Here is a 17115-nt window from a genome sequence, read left to right as displayed (position 1 = left end):
GACAAGAACAGGTGCTGAGCATCCTGCCCCGTTTTGTCAGTTCAAACCCAGATTGACAAGGAATCCAGACTCTTACACGAAACCATTAAAGCACTCAGCCAGCATTTAAGCACTGCATGGAGCCAAAGTTAATTCTCTGTTTGTTTTCCATGTCACAAGCCAAAAGAAAAGCCAGGCTGACAACCTGCAGCGACGTCAGCCCGGTGCCCCCCAGTACCCTCATCCAAAAAACTGAGATAAAGACAAGGCAATGGCTGTGATCCAGATCTCCCTGCACACTTATGCAATGCCAGACAAAATCTGGGCTCAGAGCAGCAACTGGAATAGCTACAGGCTCGTCCCGAGCAGGCAATCCCAGCCAGGACCCCACAACTTCCCCTGACCCCACGTTTTTTTTTTTCTTTCCCACCTAACCAACAGCCTTAATTAAGCAGCATAAACATCCCAGCAAGTTCATTCACATCCCTCAATGGGAATTTGCAGACAATTATAGGATATAATTGGGAAGCCTAATCATTGAACTTGTACCCAGCTATTGTTACAAGCTGAGAGGAGGGTGAGTGTTGCTTCCTCCAGGACACGGCTGGTTATTCCCCAGCTCTGTAATTAATCAAAAGGTCCTGAAATCCTCAACCTTTCAGTCAGAAACAATCTTTGTGCTGCTCACACCTGTGGGGGGTTTGACCTTTTTTTTTGTGTTTTGTTTTGGGGGTTTTTGTGTTTTGTTGGGATTTTTTTAAGCACAGTAATTATTTACAGAGGCAATCCCTGTCAAATCCAATTCCTGATAGGGAAAGATGTTTCAGAGAGCTTTGCCAAGTGACATATTTCAGTTGGTCTGCTCACACACTCTGAATGCACTTCTTTGTACAGACCCAGCAGTTCACAATCCCTTCACAGCCTTGAACAACAAAGATTTCCAGTCCCTTCCCTGTAAAATCAGAGACTGTTGTCCCATCACACAGCTTTCATTTATTCTGCTCATTTCGCCTAAATCTGGGAAGAGGCATGAGAATTGCTCTCAATTTAGAATATTTATACAATAATTAAAAGATTTAAAATGCAGAATTTCATTGCCCTGCCTTCATGAAGGAGGTGTAAAGGGAAGAAAACACACAGAATACACAAGCTGGCTAATTCCCCATCCTTGATCACAGCACCAAAGCACCCAGAACATCCAACAGGATTTGCTCTGAATGAAATACATCTGCTCCTCCCTGAGCAAACACATCACTCCAGGTGAACAATTTCCTGCTCTCCCATTCATGCATGACCAACACGTGTTAACTCTGTCACTCACTATCATTATTATGTTTTTTTACATTCTCTGACTTCCCCCTTGCACACCCAGACAGCAGCATTTTCCAAAGAAGGTGTCTGCCAGGTCCCCTGGTTTTTATCTAACAAGGGGGAGTGCAGGTTCCCTTGTTTAAGCAAAAAAAATGTAACTTGGAACTGTTCTTGAAGGGGAAAAAATCCTACCTGAAGCACCCTTGGAACTCCCAAGGAGTCAGTGCCGAGGATCAGAGATTTAAGAACACCTTGAGTATCCTCAGTGCTGAACTCAGGCACTGAACTCCTCCCAGCCTCCTCGAGGGCCCAGACACCAAATAACGAGTGTTTTTGGAGAAAGGTGAAAGAACTAAAATAGCAGCTAGAACCAAACAAGGTGAAAACTTCTCCAGTTTTTACCGTATCAGCAGCAAAATACCTCTTTGCCTTGATAAGATTTTTGTACAGGAATTCAGATCTCTTAACTATGAGAAGGAATTCTCTGTATTTACATTTCTAAAGATGACAGGGGTCAGACAGCTGCTTCTGAAGTGCTGGTTGGGAACTGGGGCAGGAACAGAAAATCTTCACTTCCCAATTCCAAATTTAAGTAAAGGTGCAGCAGTGAAGAACTTGATGAAACATCAGCTCAGCTGCACATGTGGGGATTTCTCAGCAAGTTGAGACACTTTGTATAGAAATCCTACAGCTTTGCATCACCCCAGCTCGGTGGAGAAAAGCTGCTCCAGATGCTTCTTCCCCAGTTCTGCTTGGTGTTTACAAAGGAGCACATCCTTAAACAGCCATTTGTACAGAGGGATTGTTTCCACCCCTTCTCCCCCAATTCTGGGCTGTATCACAACCCCAAAGCACCATAAATCTCTTAACCACTCTTAATAAGCTCAAGTGAATTAGTTTGGGATGTCTCAGCGTTGGCAAAGTGTCACCACTGCCCCAGCTCTGGGCCCTCAATAAAGCTGGAGCTTGGCAGGGTCAGCACAGACACCCCAGTGAGATTATCCGGTGTCAGCTTCCATCTGGCATTTGTCAGAGCAAGGGAAAAGAAAAAAAAAGGCAGCCCTTATCAGATCTCCAAATAAAAGGAGCACTTCCACTTCATGTAGTAGCAACTGGAAAAATTTCCTTTGTGTTTGAAGCTTTAAAAATATCTTTGCCCTTGAGGTTGGCTGAGTCTGCTCAGCACTTCAAGACCCCTTTCCCATACAAAGGTAATAAAACCAAGCTCATGGTTACAGAAATTCCCAGCACATAAAAATTACAGGAAGCTGTTGCTAAGTAATATTTCTACCTAAGTAAACATCACAAAGCGTTTCCCACACACACCTCTGAACTTTGTTATTCAAAGCTGCCTTGAAGATGTTCAGAGTTGCAGAATTTCTGCTGGCACTGGTCTTGCTGAGAGTGCTCAGTGCTGTTTCACAGCAGTTGAAAGACATTTCAGGCTGAGCAATGTTTTTCTCAGGGCTTTGTTGTGCTGCTTGTACTTGGGAACAAAGCAGCTCCTCAGTTCCTTACCTGTCCCTTATCTGTCCCAGAATTTTTCCCCAGATAAATCACAGGGAAATTAAAGAGAGCTCCTGTTGTATCCCTTTGTCTCTAGACTTGTTTCCCAACATGACAGAAAAAAAAATAAATCACAGAATGTCCTGATTTGGAAGGGACTCACAAGGATCATGGAGTCCAGCTCCTGGCTCTGCACAGGACAACCCCAAAAATCCCACCAAAACTGGGAAAAACATTATTATTTTCACACAGCACTTTCTTTAGCAACTCTTTGCATGTCAATTAATCCAGACTGTCACCCTTTCCATCTGCTGCTTTGCATCCTCTTCAATGGACACAAATTGTTTAATCTACTTTCTACAAAGTCAGTATTTTGCCACAAATTCTAAATTGCACTAATGGAGAAACAACTTTTGTTTTTATCATAGAAAATGAGATAATAAATGGAAAAAAGGAGCCTACTGACAGACCTGAAATGGTCCACATCCATAATAACTCAAATTTCCTGGTAGCAAGAAGCCCCAGGATCAAGAGGATAACAGATTCTTACAAACGTTTCATTCAGAATGAACAAGGGAACTTAAATTCGATCTTACCTTCTAATGAATGAAGCCTACAGCTCACAGAATTATGGAATTAATCTCAGGATGGTTTAGGTTGGAAAGGACCTTAAAACCCATCCAGTGCCACCCCTGCCATGGCAGGGACACCTTCCACTGTCCCAGGCTGCTCCAATCCCAATGTCCAACCTGGCCTGGGACACTGCCAGGGATCCAGGGGCAGCCACAGCTGCTCTGGGCACTCTGTGCCAGCCCTGCCCACCCTCTGAGTAGAGAATTTCTCTCTAACATCTGGCCTAAATATTTCCTCTTTTAATTTAAAACCATTCCCCCTTTTCCTATCACTACTTGGCCCTGTAAAAACTATTTCAGATATCCATCCTTATGTTCCAGGAATGTGGCCCTTCAGTGTTCACCAAGGGACTGTCTGATATTGCAGATCATTCTGCTGGTAACTTTTATTTGGCCATTCCACTTTTCCTTCCTATTGCCTTCCTCCACTTCCACATGACCTGACATGCAATAAAAGCCTTTATAATTAGAATGTCAAAGCCATCAGGCTGCTCCAAGCTCTGTATGGACAGAGCAGCCTGAGTGCAGGGAGAATTGGCAGGAAATCCTATTTCAGAGGGAATTGTTCCTTCCGCAAGAGGAGTGACAGACGTATAGAAAAAAAAAAAAAAAGACGTGGAAAAAATGTGAAATATGAAAATCATGTTTGGCAGATCCAGACTGAGGTCTAGGACGTGGCATTTCCAGCATTTTTGTTGTCTGCATTCTTCAGCAAAGGCGCTCTCTGCAGTGCAGGACCAAGAAGCCAAGAAGTAACGTTTTGATGGCAATAAAATAACTGTGTATGTGCAAAAAAAACCCTGTTAAAAATGTCAGAGAAGAGGTACAAAACCCCCAGAACAGGAACAGCACTTGGCTGCCATAAACAGCATCAGGCTAGACCCAAATTCCAAACAGACTACACATTTCCCTCCCTGCCTACCCAAAATATAACATGAGTTGGCCTTAACTGAACTGCCTTGGTTTTCACACCAACATGAGTGATTTAGGGGAAAAAAAAGAGAAAACTCTGAGGAAGCACATCCCAACAGATCTCAATCCATGGTGCATCCACCTACACATCCCTGCACTCAGACACACAGTCCTCAGTACTGCCACTGGTTTTTCCAAGGGTGCAGCTGCTCACAAATGATTTCAGTTCCTCCCCACTGGTTTCATCCCCAACCTTTGCTCCAATGTCTGTAAGAAGATCCTTTACTTTGTTGTCCTGAACACGTTATCACCAACTGAAAAAAAAATAAAATTCCAGGCTGGAATTGTAGCTACAGGGATGATTCAGAGGCTTGGATGTGTGCCTTGGAGATAATTCCATGCTATAACTGAAAAGTTAGTTTTGGAGTCAACTGGGATATTTACGCTGATTAAATAAGGAATAATTAAATAAAGGAGGAATAACATGGAGCAACCACAGGGGAAGGGCAGGGAATGGTGTGGAAGGGATGGGGGACACCAGGACCCCACTCCAGCCCCAACTCTGCCACTTCCCACACGCTCAAGACCTTTCAGAGAATCACAAAGTCCTTAAGGCTGGAAAAGACCTTTGAGACCAAGTCCAACCACCAGCACCACTGCTGTGCTCATCCCTAACCCCTGTCCCCAAGTGCCACATCCTCAGTGCCTCTGAGCACCTCCAGGGATGGTGACTCCAGTGCTTCACCACCTTTTCCATGCAGAGGTTTTCCCCAGTCTCCCATCTAAACCTCCCCCGGGGCAGCTCGAGGCCATTTCCTCCCATCCTGTCCCTTGTCCCTGGGAGAAGAGACCCCTGGCTGTCCCCTCCTGTCAGGGAGTTCATTTTCTGTCACATCTTCGAGCCTTCCCACAGCTGCTCTCCCAAATTTCTTGCCCATCTCCCAATATTTTCCAGCCAGACTCCAAGCTTAGCAGGCTGGAAAAGCCAGTCAGCCTGGGACTTGTCTCTGTCAATTGACACCCACTCTGTAAAATCAAAACAATCAATATTTACATATCCTTTAAGGGTTTTTCCCAGTCCCAGGGCAGCAGTTTAGACAGCAACAACTTCCCATCCTGAGATGCATAAAAATAAAAAAAAAACAGAACCAGGAGATTCCACACCAAGTTTCATTAAACAAACCAGGGGTACAAATAGCCTGGGTTAAAAACTCCACACAAAACCAAACTTCTCTGTGAAAATGATACTGAAATTGCTACATTTCATTCTGGTTAGAAGAGAAAAAATAAAAGAAAATACACTTAAATCCAGAGAGCCAGGAGACTTCAGCACTGCATTAGCTGCTGAAGATTCCCAGATAAGCTGCAGAAACACAGAGGGAAAGATTTCATGACATTAATACCCTGGGTACTGGGAGCTGCTCCGAGGCTCTTCAGGCTAAGGAAAGCCAAAATACAATTCACACAAGCTTTTAATAATCTTGACAAAACAATTACACATGCTAAGGATACATTAGGGCTGGCACGAGAACAGAGGAGGCAGCGATTGCACCGGCAGGTTCCTAAATAAATGTCACTTAATCTCCACCATCGGCGTGTGCTCAGAGTCTAAAGGCTACTCACAAACAGACATTAAAAAAAAAAAGTCTAAAAAACCTCTCAGGCTGTCAAAACAACTGCAGAAGCACAGGGGCAGGTGTCACAAGGCACGGGATCACACAGATCCCAGCTTGTGCAAAACAGCGGCTACCAAAAAATTAAAGTCCAAATCCCGACGTTCAAAACAAAGATAAGCTCGGCTTGTTAAGTGGTTTGGGAAGTGCATTCCAGTCACTGCACAAATATGCAGGAGCACAGCTTCCCTACTGCTCCTCCTGCAAGGGACACACAAAACCAGAGCATCTGTGTACAGTGCCTTTGGAAACCATTTTCTGATTAAAATCTCAATTTCTGGGTCAAACAGACTGAGCTGAGGCAGGTACTGGACAGGTGCCCTCCAACAAACTCTTGCACAAGAGGCTCAGGAGCTCAGATTTCTGACCCAGTAAAATATTATCATTTAAATATTACATTTCTGCAGGTTTCATAGAAACAGGCAGTTTTTTAAAGGAGAGAAAACCATCCATCCCAGTCTGCTGCAACAAAGCCCCAGAAAATTCACAGGAATTTTGGGGCATTATGGTCTAGGCACTAAAAAAGTGCCAATTAGACCTTTAACCTTATGAAACAGCAGAAAACACAGCACATGAAATGCACAAGAAACCAGGTTTCAGTGCTGACGTAACTGCATACCTGAAAGTTTATAAATAAATGCTTTACAATCTTATTTTTCATTTTAAAAAAGGAACACACGTACACACTTGCATCTTCTTGCTCATACCCTGTTATTCTGGCCACAAAAAATAACCACTTTCTTTAAAAGGAAGCTGGACGATTTTGGGGTGAGGAGTAGCAGAGGAGAAACCACATTAATTGCATTAGTTTGTGCATACTGGTAGGAATTCCTCCTCAAATTTGGCACTTAGCACTCAGAGCTGCCCTTTAAAGCTTGGCAAGAATTTCTCTGCAGCCCACAAGTTTCCTAATTTCGTCTCAGGACACACTGGTTCGTTTGGATGCACAACCTCCAGAAAGGCAGACAACCCTAAATGTGTCACTCTCACCTCAATTCACTTTGCTCCCTGTCAGGTCAGATTTAACATAAATCAAAGCCAATATATAATTAAAGCTAAGCTTAAGGTCAGTTCCAAGTTAGGAAAAAACCAAATCTGTATGAAATTAAAAGCGACTCTAATACATTTGAGGACTGGAGTGGCAGCAGCAGTGAGCTTTGAGCACAGCCTCTCCCCTGAACCAAAGCCCTGTTATTTCTCCCTCTACCCCATCCAGGTCCTCTCTTCTCCTTCTCCCTTCCCCTTCAGGTCTGACTTGGCTTCCAGATTCTTCTCTGTGCAAATGCTGCTCACTCATCCACAGATCTGACACCTTTTTATGGCAGGAAGGTTTTGGAATTGCACCTTTCCACAATGGGGTTTATTCCATTGAGACTTTTCCCCACTGCTCTGCTTCCTCCTGCTGCAGCCCCTCAGTCAGTCTGGGCTTTCATTCCCTACCCAAACCCCAATAAACACACTCAGAGTACCAACTGTTATCCAGGACACTCACAGTCCACTAAAATGGTGAGATCTGGGCAGTTCCTGACTCTGCAGAAGAACCCAACACAGAATTCTGGATGCCTTATAAACACAGGTGGAAGAACAGCTCAAACCCATCCCAAAAGTTTTCTCTTCACCTTTTAATGTCAATTTTCAGCTCTGCTTTTAGCAATCTGTGCTTACAGGTAGCAATCAGTAGGCACCTATCAGGTCTCCAAGAATCCCAGAGTGGTTTGGGTTGGAAGGGACCTCAGAGCTCATCTTTCCACCCCTGCCATGGCAGGGACACCTTCCACTGTCCCAGGCTGCTCCAAGTCCTGTCCAACCTGGCCTTGGGCACTTCCAGGGATCCAGGAGCAGCCACAGCTGCTCTGGGCACCCTGTGCCAGGGCCTCACAGGTCCTGACAGGTCAGAATTTGACAGCAAAGCCCGAGCTGAGAGCCCTCACTGTGCACTCACCTCTCTGGCAGCGATCGTGCGTCCAGCAGCGCTCGATGAAAATCCCGTTTATCACCGTGGGGGGACAGTTGCTCTTCCCTTTCACAGTGCCTGGGCACACATCTCCACACTCTTCTTTGTCATCCTTGTTGGCCACAATGTAATTGTCTTCTACAGAATCCAAAATCCTGGACCAGTCGATGGTGGACAGGTAGCAGAGCTCGTTGTTCTTCTCGATGCGCACGGCGCCCCGGGTGATGTTCATCAGGTTGTAGAGGCCGATCTCCTTCAGGTGAACCATCTCAAAGATCACCAGGGCGTAGTTGAAGAACAGGTGAGTCCCTCTGATCACAGTGAGGTTGGGGAAGAGGCCCTTCAAGCTCTCCAGGCCGTAGACACGGAACAGCAGCAGGTAGTCTGTGATCATGGTCAGCTTGGGGAAGCTGAGCTCGCGGAAATCTTCGGGCTTGGTTTTGAACATGAGCAGGATCTGCAGGTGGCCCTCGATCACGGTGCAGTTCTCCAGCATGCTCAGCCGGGTCAGGTTGTTGCGGATGTCCATGCTCCTGCAAACTGGGAGGCAAAGGACAATTAATTTATTGGACAGAAAGTTAATTGCTGTGGTTTTCTAAACGCTCCGCTCAGGACACGTGGCCCTCTCAGCAAGGCAGGCTTCAAGTGTTAAGAAATCCACTGTGGGGAACATTCCCTGGTATATGGTTACAAAACAAGAGTATTTCATCATTTTTTCTGCCATCTTGAGTCCCTGCCTGTTGCCTCTATCACGACTGCAGTGGTAACACCAGTCCTGGGCCATCACTTGGCGCTCACAAAGGGAAGAGATGTCTGGGCTGTTTTCTCTAAAGCAGCTGCCAGCAACACACCTACCTGATCTCAGATTGTGCAATTAATGCCAGGGATTAGAGGGAGTCATTTTGAATGGTTGCAGGGAGGGGAAGATAGGAAAAGAATAATGGCCAGAGATGGTAGTGCTTGGGAAGAGAGCAGAAAAACCTGGAAATGCACAGGAGCACAGCCCACGCTCCTGCCCAGACTCTGTTGACAGGAGTAATTTACTACATTAGTAATTTTTGCCCTGAGCATTCTTCTCAGATGAGGTGTTGGGGCTTTTTTTGTTATTATTTTCTCAAGAGTGCAAATCTCCCTGTCTTGACTATCCAGGCAGTTTATTTCATAGAACCAGTAACCAAAAAACTGGCAATGTGAACAAATGCATGAAGCATAAATTAGAAGGTAAAATGAATAATAGGAATCCAGGCCCCAGCAAAAGGAAAAGGTTTGAATAGGGAAATATTTTTTCAACTTTAAACACAGGTAAGAAATCAAGAAGCAAATTTGCAGCCCCACGCCTCTACAGCACAACAGAACTCCCTGTGACAACCCTTTTGAAACCAACTCCATAGAAACATCAGACAGACATTAATGCTCAAATCCAGGTGGATTCTTCCTGAATTCTTCCTTTTTGAAGACTGCATCCACTCAAAGGATTCTCTCTTTTGTCTACAGCTGGGCCAATGTCTTCCCTCCCTACTTAACAAAAAACACAGCCTCTTTCCTCTTTTTATTTCCTCACTATATGTAAAGTTCACTAACTATAAAACCACCACACCACAGCTCCAAGGGATCACCCAGCCTTGCAAAACTGATGTGAACACAAATATTTCATCATTAGGATTGTCTGACTCCTCACGGTTTAACACAGACCACTGCTGTAGAGGTTAAAACCAAATATCTTAATGATTATTCAAAAATTTGCTCCACTGACTGCAAGACAAAAAAAAAAAATTGGCAATACTAATATGGGATTTGAAGCAATGCTATTGCCCAATGGGATTTTTTGGCACTATATCCAAGTCATTTCATAAATTGCTTTCTGGAAGAAAAAAGCCAATGCACACAGTGCCTCAAGGATTAAGGATGTACTTGGAAAAAGTGGGAAAAGGAACCTGATGACCAGCCAGCAGCAAACTGTAGTGCTGCACATCCCAACCTGGGAAAAAAGACCTGGGAGAACAACAGATTCAGCTTCAATGCTCTGGGTATTTATTTGCAATAAATAGCATTGGTATTTCCAAAGAAGCAAGTGCATGGCGGGTCAGGACAGTGAAAGGAGAAGTAACAGAAGGACACGTAAGGAAATGAAAGACTGAATTCAACGTACAAGCCACCAGTGCAGCTAAAATTACCAGATAAACTCAAAATCCAACATCTTGGTTGTTATTCATTCTTGGTTCTCATGATTGTGGGGTGCACGGGCAGTGCTGGGGTGGTCCCACCCCAGGATAACGAAGTGCCTGCTGCAGTGGACAGCTGACCTCAAGGAAAAGGAAAGGTCAAAAAATACAGACCAGGAATTACTTCTGAGAGCCAGAGCTCCAGGCTATTGCTGTGGCTGAAGGCCACGAGATGCATGAATACCCTGAGCACAATTGCCTCTGTCTTTCATCATTTGGGGTAGAATGAGGTGAGTCACCAGGGCTGGACACGAGCCCTGCACCCACAATATCCCAGCCCAGCTCCCTGGACAGGGCACCTTGAGCAGGGCTGGAAAGATCTGCAGCCAGGTATGGGCAGGACAAAACCCTCTGAGTGCTGTGGCTGCATTTCCAGGCTGTGAAAATCTTCCTTTTCTGCAGGAACACAGCTGAGGAGCTTGATCTGGAGGAAGTACCCTGGGTGGGCAGCTGCTGCATCACACCAGTGCCCAGCACTGAGGAAATTCATGGTCCTGCCTGGCAGAGGACCAGATCCACAGCCAGCAAGGATTCAGAGGAATCCCACGATGGTTTGGCTTGGGAGGGACCTTAAATCCCATCCCATCCCACCCCTGCCATGGGCAGGGACACCTTCCACTGTCCCAGGCTGCTCCAATCCCAATGTCCAACCTGGCCTGGGACACTGCCAGGGATCCAGGGGCAGCCACAGCTGCTCTGGGCACCCTGTGCCAGCCCTGCCCACCCTCCCAGGGAACAATTCCTTCCCAATATCCCATCCAGCCCTGCCCTCTGGCCGTGGGAGCCATTCCCTGTGTCCTGGAGTTCACAGCTCTCACCCCTCTCCTTGAACACTCCAAACCAGTTAAATTACTCTGCTCCTGAACCTTTCAAGCTTCTGGAGATCACCACTAACATGAGCCACGCTGCCCCTGGTCCAAACAGCCCAAAAGCTGCTCAAAGATCTTCCAAGTTCCACAAAAAACGAAACCATCTGAACACCCCCACAGGGTACAAACCTCCCTCGCTCCCAGCTCTCCCCATCCTGACACACATTCCCCACTGGAGGCTGCAGCAAAGGTGACCAAAGGCTAACAACTGCAAATAGTTTTTGAAAAGATGTGTTAAAGAACAAAGGTTAGCTAAAGGTGCATCTAAAAAGAGATGAGTGAAGCTTTTGAAGAGTTAAAAATATAAATCTAGCAGAGCTGGAAGTACAACACCCATGGTTCATCAGCTGCTTTTCCCCACATTCAGAGAAAAATCACACTTAATTATTTTTCAGGTTCTACTTCAATTTAGTTTTTAAGTGATAAATGGCATCTTAGCTCCTTCTTTTTAACACCTCAAAGATCAAAGAGAATAATAAGGAATTAAGAACATCTGAAACAAAATATGCTTTTTAGTTGGAGGTTTCTCCATCTTTTCATGCCTTTGAATTTTCAGCAGTTTATATCTCCTGTTCATGCAGTAGCAGCTTAAGTCACCCCATAAATTTATTGTTACCAAGACAACAAGAAGCAGTGTTAAGCAAAGTAATAAGTGTTTTTCCACAGCTTCTCTCGATAGTATTTCTTCTGCAGGGACAGGGGAATTAATCAACCATTCAGTAGGAAGGCAAGGCAGGTTTGATCCCAGAAGAAGGAGAGCAAAGTTGAGCCATCAATTATAACACAGACAACCTGGTTTCAAAAAACACATAAATCAGCTTTCAGGGAAATAAAAAAAATCACAAATTGATTCTCCAGTAGTAGGCCCAAAGCTGCTCCTGTGCAAACTACTGGCAAAACCTCCACTACACATAAATTCCTAAATTTCAGCAGAAACAGCAGCACAGCTCTGAACTGCCAGAGGAAGCACTGCTCCATCCCTGCTACCAAGCTACTCACTCAAAAAACTCCTAAATCATCCCAGACATGTTCCATCAGCCCCCCCAGAAAACCAAGCTGAAGCCACGCTTTTTAAAAAACAAACAAACAAACAAATCCCAAGATGCCAAAAGCCTCTTGGACAAACTGGTTTGGTAACAACCTTCAAGTCCTGAATGAAGAAACCAGATCTGATGCCAGAGGTTAAGTTTTCAAGATAGAGTCTAACCAGGGGAATAGTTGGAACTTAAACTTTGTTTATAGTAAATCATGTGGATACCAAACCTTAATGATTCACTGCTTCAGAGCTCTGGCCTTTAACAATCAAGACCAGTGTAACCTGGCACAGAAGGATTGCAAACCATTTGAGGTAACTATTAGTTAATTCTGCCTTTTTTTTTTTTTTGTAGTGTTTGCTGCCTACTGAATAAACAAACTATTGCAGAAAAATTACACTTGCTTGGGTTGGGTCAAAAGCATTGCAATTCTACATAAGGCTGATTTTTATAAGTGGCTTTAGGAAACTGGGAAAAGGATTTTTGGGTGTTTCTTGGGATAAATGCTGAGACAGGAAAACATCCTGGTAACAGCTTAGAGGGAAGGACTGTGTGACAACTTTAGCCAACTGCAGCAATTGTTTAATAAACATAAAAACCATCCAATTGTGAAATACGGATTTTTAAGCTGCAGTTCTGCACCCCACATACCTCAAGCTGAGCGAGCTGGACATGGACTCCAAAATGAGCCCCTACAAACCCCCAGCCCCAGGGAACATCTCAGGTGCCTCTTACCTCCCACTGCTCAACTCAGAGGGCAAACCCCTCCAAGTCTGCCCTTGAAAGCCTGGTTTGGGCTCTGTGCTCCCCTCAAACCCCAAACAGCAAAGAGGACTCGTCCTGCCCTGCTCCCATGCAGAGAGAAGCAGAGCTGGGGTGACAGCACCCAGGAGCACTGGGATCACCCAGGTAATGCTCAGTGCTGACACACCTGAGATCCCCCTGCTCCAAAGGCAGCAGGAACAGCTCCTACACCTTGCCCATATCAACATCCTTTATATCCCACAAGGCAGTCACCCCAAAACTGACCTCCACACAGCTCTGGGGTTTTACACTGTTCAGAGACAGCCTCTCCCCAAAAACAGGGACAGGACACACTGGGGGCTGGGGTTGGTACAGCCCTGCCCTTCTGCACTCACTTTTCCTACTTTATTCTCCCAGAGGCAAAATTTCATTCTAGACCAAGTCTTTCAACATAAAAAATTAACACAGGCTTGAGGTGAGACAAGGGAACAGTTTCTTAATGAGTTTATGAGTACAAAAATATCTCTATCAGCCAGATATGATACTAACTAAGAAGCAACCTATTTTATAAGTGTGTTACTACAGCAATACACAGTGAAATTTGTCCCACAGGATGACTTAGGTAGAGATCTCTCAACTGAATTCCCAACTCCCACATCAGCAGCAGGTACTGGAACACATGTACAGCTCCCAAATTTAGGGGAAGAGTTCAGAAGGGGAGAAGAGCACTCCAAACTCTCATGACTGCATCGATCAGTTTCCTATTAACCAGAAAAGGAGCCCAAAGCAAGCTGCTCCATTAGCAGATGCCTAAAACTAGGTGAGGTAAATCCCACCCCAAATACCAGAGCTAATGAACTGACAGGCATGAGTCATGTGCAAGATTTATTTCAAGAAGTTGCATTATGTTTACACAGTGGTAAAAAATCAAAATACACAAACCTGTCTTTCTTCCCAAAACAAGATATATAGGATCTTCATTTTATGCACAGGTCAGGCCTTCTTTCCTTAACCCTTACTTCTACTGCTGTCAGTAATTTCTGAACTCAGCAACTACCTTTAACCACATGTAAGAGAGGAAGAGTGCTCTCACATGAAGTATTCCTAAAATATTCAGGAAAATGGGATGGATCGAGTAGGAAAAACTCATAATCTGCATGTAAATGTGAACATTACCATCCACCTCATCTGTCTCCTCCATCCACCTGCTGCTTGCCCCCAGCGCTGCCCAAAGGCACCAAAGGGGAGAGAAATTTACGGGGCACAGGGAAAACCAGGGATTTCAAGGGGGGAATGTTGTCCCGGAGAGCAGCGTTACCTGGGGGCCTGTCTGTGGAACAGATCTCCAGGAAAGCTGCCTCCATCAGACCCGTTGCTCAGGGAACAACTTGTTTGCTTTTGCAACTCTGATCCGTACATTTCCCCCCCAGCCAGGCTGGTGCCACTGTTTTCCATCCCCACCGTGGTGCTCCGTGGCCTCGCCATTCCCAGAAAACAGAGCCAAGTCCCCAGAAAACAGAATCAAACACCACAGCAGCTGAAAAACCTTTCAAATCAGGGCCCTCGATTGTCTATAGAATACTTCATGAAGTATTTGCACCGTAAAAATGATACGGAAATGTTCCAGTCCAGGCTTTGCTTTGCTGTCTTGTGCCCCTGTTCCTCCATCCATGAACTCAAGAGTTACATTTTCCTACCCCGCTGTAACACAGCAAAGATTAGGGAGTTTAGAACATAAACATGCTTGAACCCCAAAAAGCAAATACGATTTAAATAAATAACCAAATCACAGGCTGTGCTGTGGCAGTAATAATAGTGTTTTCAAATTAGGAACTGCTGGACTCCAGTTGCACACGTATTTATTTATTATTAGTGCTATATGTCAACTCCCTTTCCATCTCTGTTGGAGGCGGGCAGGTTTGCCCACAGCAGCTGGGACTGACGCTCCCAAGGTAACACAGTGTCACCGGCCTCTTGTAAGGTTTCAAATGTAAAAATACGTATGAGGGAAGAAACTGGGTTATTTGTGAAATATGTGACTTGTCCTATTGCTGGAAAAAGAGGCTCTCCCACAGGAATCCTGCTTTATTTCCTGAATCCCATACATATCCCTATAACGTCCATCAATGTATTGTCTGTACTTGAAGTGATATCTCTCACTCTTGCTTTTTTCTGACGGGAAGGCCACCAGGCAGATTGTCTACGGCAGACATGACCCACGGACCCAGTTAGCTGTCTTTAAATAAATATTTTCCTTTTGTCAAAAAATTTGTAAGAATCGCCCTAAAGTGAAGAACCCCTCATTAAAAGGATTTACCGAACAAGTTTATTTAACGTAACCCATCAAAACAGCTCGTAAGGCTTAACCTCGAGCCAGCCGTGGGTTTAACAAGCTTGTGACCTCCAACACAACATCTTTATACCCCTGTCTTGTATTTTACAAGCCCCTGTGTACACACAGAGTCTCCCCCCGGAGCTCTCCCATCTTAATACCTGTGGATTTGGCACACTACCTAAAAGTGGTTAAAGACAAAACCTCCGCGTCTGGCCACACTAAACCCTCCTGAAACCGGAGCCGGTTCTGAGGCAGCCGAGGAGCGGCGGGGGCACAGGGCTGGGGAGGGAACCGGGGAGGGCACCGGGGAAGGGATCGGGGAGGGCAGCCAGGAAGGGACCTGGGAAAGAACCCGGGAAAGGGACTGGGAAAAGGACCTGGGAAAGGACCGGGAGTGGATCGGGGGAGGGGACCCAGAGAAGGGGCCGGAGAAGGGTCCGAGACAGGGACCGGGGAGGGGACCGAGACCCTGGCAGGGCCCGGGGAGGGGACTGGGCAGGGGACCCAGGGAGGAACCGGGCAAGGGCCGCGGGAAGCGTCCCTGGCAGGAGCCGGGGAGCGGCAGCGGAGAGGGGCCCGTGCCCTTCCCCGCGCCTGCCCCGGGCGCGGCCCCCGCTGACCCCGGCCCGGCGCCGCCCGCGCGGGGCCCCGCGGGCCGGGACGAGCCGGGGCAGCCGCTGCTCTCCCCGCGGCCGTGCCCGCTCCAATCTCGGCCGCCGCCGGGCCCTCCCCGCCGGCCCCGGGCCGGGGGTGAAGGTGACCCGGGAGCGCTCCGGGCCGCGGCCGCGCTGCCCGCGGGCCCCGCGCAGGTACAAAGGGCACGGCGGGGGCCGGGCCCGCTCCGCCACCGCCGCCGCCGCCGCCCCCAACCCTCCCGGCCGGGCCCCCACTCACTCTCGCCGCGGCCGCGGCCGCACCAGGCTCCCAGCACCACGGCCACGGCCAGCGCCGCCGCCGCCGCCGCCGCTCTCGGTCCCATCCCGCGCCGCTGCCGCGGCCGCCGCCGCCCGGCGCGAATCAGAGCCCGCGGGGCGGGCGCGGGGGCCGGGCCCGGCCGAGCATCGCCGGCGGAGCCCCCGCCGAGCCCCTTTATAGCGCCGGGCCCCTCCCTGCCCGCGGTGTCGGCCCCGGCCCGGCGGCCCCTTCCAGCGCAGGCCGGGCTGGCGGCGGCGCCCCGGCCAGTAAACAAGGGGCTGCCCCCGTCAGCTGGGAGCCGAGCGGGGCGGCCGCAAGAGGCGGCGCGGAGCGCGGGCACGGGACGGGACGGGCCGGGGGAGGAGCAGCGGCGGCGGCATCCAGCCACCCATCATCATCATCATCATCATCCATCCATCCATCCCCTCGTCATCCATCCATCCCCTCGTCATCCATCCATCCACCCAGCCAGCCATCCGTCTGTCCGTCCATCCTTCTATCCATCCAGGCCGCCTGCGAGCCCTGCTGGCGCTGCCCGAGGAGCCGCTGTGGCCTCGGTAGCGTTCAGCGAGTAAAAAGCAGGAGTTGAGCAGGCTCAGCTCGCTGTGGGTTCAAATGGAAGGAGAGCAGGGTTAGGTTAGAGATTACGGAAAATATTTTTACTGTGAGGGTGGGCAGGCCCTGGCACAGGGTGCCCAGAGCAGCTGTGGCTGCCCCTGGATCCCTGGCAGTGCCCAAGGCCAGGCTGGATGGGGCTTGGAGCAGCCTGGGACAGTGGAAGGTGGTAGAACGAGATGGTCCCCAAGGTCCCCTTCCAACCCAAACCATTCTGGGGTTCTGTGTCACTGTCCCAGTGCTGACAGCCCAGGTTAAGAGCAGGGCTGCTGCCCTGGCTGTGCCCGTGTCCTTCCTTCTCCTCTCTGAAAGGATGAATTGCTGGACAAAGCTTGGCATGAGGATACCATCTACCCCTGCCACTTCTTTCAGTATCACAGAACCCAAAGAGCCATTGCAGATTTCTGGTTCTTT

The 17115-nt window shown here is 47.7% G+C and overlaps 1 protein-coding gene across 1 annotated transcript in view; it reads right to left on the bottom strand.

Moving 5' to 3' along the window:
* The window catches only part of INSR (insulin receptor), a 55164-nt gene extending 38999 nt beyond the window's left edge, over nucleotides 1-16165 (bottom strand). The window contains exons 1-2 of the mRNA XM_014882948.2: nucleotides 16066-16165; nucleotides 7956-8507 (exon numbers count right to left, since the gene is read on the bottom strand). Coding sequence (XP_014738434.1) covers nucleotides 7956-8507; nucleotides 16066-16150 — 637 coding nt within the window. The 5' untranslated portion in view covers nucleotides 16151-16165. The remainder of the gene's footprint in view (nucleotides 1-7955; nucleotides 8508-16065) is intronic.
* Between the last annotated feature and the right edge of the window lie 950 nt (nucleotides 16166-17115).

Source organism: Sturnus vulgaris, chromosome 26, assembly GCF_052056855.1.
Source record: "Sturnus vulgaris isolate bStuVul1 chromosome 26, bStuVul1.hap1, whole genome shotgun sequence".
In the NCBI taxonomy this organism is placed as follows: domain Eukaryota; kingdom Metazoa; phylum Chordata; class Aves; order Passeriformes; family Sturnidae; genus Sturnus; species Sturnus vulgaris.
This window is presented reverse-complemented; position numbering and strand designations above follow the sequence as displayed.